We start from the raw sequence: 3,997 nt of genomic DNA, 5'->3' as shown, positions 1-3,997 counted from the left end.
CAGAATCCAAATCGTTTGAAGAAAATCCTAAGGCATGCAAAGGCTCGCCAAGTCTCAGAGCCTGTCTTATGGCGAGACAGAAGCCAAGCATGCCAGGATCTGCTCGGCCACGAGAAGGCAGCAGAATCCAAATCGTTTGAAGAAGATTCCCAAGGCATGCGAAGGCTCGACAAAGTCTCAAAGCCTGTCTTAGGGCCGGACAAAAGCCCAGCATGCCAGGATCTGCTCGTTCGCGAGAAGGCGAGCAGACTCCGAAGCATTCGGAAAGTTTTCTACGGCACGCAAAGGCCTCACCAAGTCTCAAAGCCTGTCTTACGGCGAGACAGAAGCGATCAGCGTTTCAGACGAAAATTAATTCATGAGTACGACACGAGATAGTAATCAACAACATTTTTATTAATGGCTAACAGAGGGGATAAATTTCATAAACGTTGTTCATTACAATACAAGAAGAAATATATCAAAAAGATGGTGGATCAGTGAGCCGAGCAGCATCGGTTGGCTGGACCTCCTCGGGTGCGGGAGGGGTATCACCAGTCGCGTCCGGGGGGGTGCTCGCCTCGCCAACATCAGCAGGGACTGCACGAGGAGGAGAGTTACCCTCCTCAATCACGATCGGCTCTAACCCCTCGGCATCTTCCTTGGCCGCCTCCTCGTCCATATGTTGAGCAACACCAGCTGCAAGGTCATCCATCTTCAGATCAGGGTGTTGCTTCCCGAGGACGGCCATGATACAACGATACGAATGCCGAAGTCCCTGGTCGTACTGGTTGTCGGCCTCCCTCTCCAAGTTCTCTACATGAGCTCGGTGGGAATCGCGGAGAGATTCGAGCTGAGCCTCATACATAGCCCTCTGCCCTTGGAGATCCTCCTTAACCTTGGTCAGCTCCTCCTCGAGGGTAATGGCTTTTGCTTGAGCAAGGGACTCTTGCTCTATCAGCTTGAGGTTCTCAACGTTTAGCTCCCCCGCCTTTTTCTCGGCAACGTCAGCTCTGGTCGTCGCCGATTGAATGTCCTCCTTCATCTTCCTGTTGTAACGGCCAACCTTGGCCTTATAGTAGGTGGCCATGCAGCTGAGATGGAAAGCACTGTACTGCATGGCTCCCACCAGCTCGCCCAGGGTACAACCGTCAAAGCCCTCCAGGTCCTTCTTGCTCACGAGTTTAGACAACTCATTGAGGTAGGGAACCAAGTGTTCTGGTCGGCTGTCGGGTAAGCGAGACCGAGGCACAACAGGTGGAGAAGAGGAAGCAGGATCAGTGGCCGCTCTACTGGATTCCCCGACTTTAGCAGAGGCAGGAGGGAGAGCCTGCAAGGGAGGAACCTGCTGCACGATGTTCTTTCGCTTCGCAGCGGGAGCATCTTTGTCCTGGTCCCTATCGGTTGTTGGAGGCCGAGAGCGTTTCCTGGTCAGAGCTCCAATCACTGCGTCCTCCATCTTATGGCCAGGAAGTATCAACCGAGACTCGAGGAAGTTGTATGTAGATAGCAGTTCTCGGCTCGAGCAGGAATTGGCCAATACAGCCTCGACCCGTTTAAGCAGACCAGGTCGGAGCGGGAAGTGAACACCCCAGGAAACTACAGCACAAACAGACACTTGGTTAGAGACAAACCAATACAGCAGGAACAATTATGGATACAAGACATCTAAAGCGAGCAGGCAACCTGGGACCGTGAAACGGGGTGGGACGCGACAATCCTTCCCGTCTATTTGTGCAACTTGACCCCAGGGACCCCCAGCAAAAAAGAATTTCCTCTTCCAAGTCCCACCACCACCAGTTGGAAGATCAGTTATGAGTTTCCTGCTCTTGGTACCAGATTGGAAGTAGTATCAGCCGGCATCTTTAGGGCTGCTCTTCAGCTGGTACAGGTGCTTCACCTCATCAACCGTGGGCTCGCTTTGGCAACATCTGTCCCACAATATGAACAGACCAGAGAGCACTCTCCACCCGTTGGGGTTCAGCTGACCAGGAGCCAGATTTAGCCCGTTAAGTATCCGGGCAAAGTAAGGCTGCAAGGGACACCTCAGCCCATACTTAAAGCTCTCCAGATACAGGGTAACGTATCCCCTGGGAGGCCGGCTAGGTGTATCCTTCTTTCCTGGGATCCTAAGAGGTATCTCACCAGGAATACTATACCTAAGTCGGAGGTCATTGAGCTCGTCAAACGTGGTCGTACACGACATGTAATCAATGGCATAATCACGCGACAAGGCTCTACCCCCTACTGTACCCCGTTCTTCTGGTCGTGATGCTCCTGATGGGGACGCCTCACTAGAATCATCCCCTTGACCCTCACTCAAGGTGTTCTCCGATCCAGAAGATCCTTCTTCATCGCTACTGTCGCTCGAGGAGGTTGTTTGGGGAGACATCCTCCTAGCGCTAGTACCAACACTAGACCTAATGGGCTCTAAGGGGATCCCGGGATCAAAAGCAAAATCAGCGGGCAGACTAGGCAAAAAACCTAGTTCGTCGTCACCAACCTCAACGACCTTCTCCTTACCCTTCGACATATCCTAAGTTCTAACCAAAACACCACCGCCAACTACAACCTCAAGCAAAGCAGAGAGAAAGGAAATTACCTACAACTAACCAATACCGAAAAAAAAAATAGAAGAAATACCTGAAGCAGGGACTCGGTCAGAGAGGGACAGGGATGACAGCTTTGGCGCCGAGGTTCATTCGCCGGAGAGACAAGAATGGAGAAAATGACGAGTTCGTGTTTGAAGATTTTGGGTTTCCTTACTGAGAAGCAAACTCTTGGGCTGCCAGCATTTAATGACGCATATTCCAAGAATCCCGTAACCGTCGGTTTGAAATTCAAATGGAGGGGGGGATTTCTGCCACGTCACCTCGTCCGCAATTAAATGCGACATGACTCCTGGCAGCCTTTTCCAAACCCACGCGAGCGAGTACTATCGAGTTTCTACTGCTGGTCCACTACATTACCCAACACCAGAAACTGGGGGACCGGTGTTTGGGAAGGATACTGTTTGGGACAAATGCGTCGAAGGGACCAGGAATGACGAGCAGACATCTGATGGCGGAGTTCTGCGCACCGGTGTTTTCCGTTAAAGCCTGGCGCGTGGAAGGACAGGAGCAGAAACATCCTGCTCGTCCACGATGTTGTCGTCCGCGAGGCCAATTCCTATAAAAGGCATGAGGCCATTCCGGCTAGAGATCGAGAGGCGAGGAGACCCGGTCGACGGCAGTTGGCAAGACGTGCTCTCCAGCACGAGAATCTAGGCACAACAGCCACGCTTTCCCCAGAACCGCGACGTAACACGCAAGATCTCACGGAGCCATGACAGCCACACTTTCCCCAGAACCGTGGCGTAACACGCAAGGTCTCATAGAGCCGTGGCAGCCACGCTTTCCCCTGAACCGTGGCGTAACACGCTAGATCCCATGTTTTGCCCATAACGCAGCAGTTGGAGTCCCATACCGTCTCGAAAAGAGCGGAAGACTGAGATTCAGAGGAAGCCTATAAAAAGGTAGCCAACGAAGGTAAAAGAGTTGGCATTCTTGAGAAAAGGGGAGAAAACCACAAGAAACGCCATAAGACCTGTGGCAAGCTTTTCCCGAACCTTCATATCTGACTTGAGCGTCGGAGGGTTTGCGCCGGGAAAACAACCGGCGTACTCTGACTTATCTGTGTACGCAGGGACCTCCGGGGAAGAAGCCTGGCGAGGAGACCTCCTGGTCGTGACGAAGTTGATCGAGCAGAGATCCTGATCGTAGAACGAGGAGAACCGGAATCTCGCATCAACAGCCACTTCTTGTATAGAAGAAACTTGGCTTAATTATCATCATGACCCGTATTTTGAAGCATTGAAATCGCTTGATCCATCTGTTATTATTAATTCATTATTACCATGATCATTTTATGTTGTTAGTTGACTTTTAATTCTTAAAATTAACCAGGTACCGATTTCTCACCAAATCTTCGACCTGGGTCTTGAGATCTCTACACTCTGCTGTGGTATGGCCATGGGTGC

The 3,997-nt window shown here is 51.4% G+C and overlaps 1 protein-coding gene across 1 annotated transcript; it reads right to left on the bottom strand.

Moving 5' to 3' along the window:
• Positions 1–460: 460 nt before the first annotated feature.
• LOC112097219 lies at positions 461–2,512 on the bottom strand. Its single transcript, XM_024181848.1, has 2 exons — positions 1,933–2,512; positions 461–1,578 (listed from the first exon to the last, which is right to left on the bottom strand). Exons 1-2 carry the CDS (start codon positions 2,510–2,512, stop codon positions 461–463), a joined length of 1,698 nt encoding a protein of 565 aa, XP_024037616.1.
• Positions 2,513–3,997: the final 1,485 nt, after the last annotated feature.

The sequence above is a fragment of the Citrus clementina genome, unplaced genomic scaffold (genome assembly GCF_000493195.1).
Source record: "Citrus clementina cultivar Clemenules unplaced genomic scaffold, Citrus_clementina_v1.0 scaffold_6, whole genome shotgun sequence".
Lineage (NCBI taxonomy): Eukaryota > Viridiplantae > Streptophyta > Magnoliopsida > Sapindales > Rutaceae > Citrus > Citrus x clementina.
The sequence above is the reverse complement of the archived record's forward strand: the minus strand, read 5'-3'. Positions and strand labels throughout refer to the sequence as shown.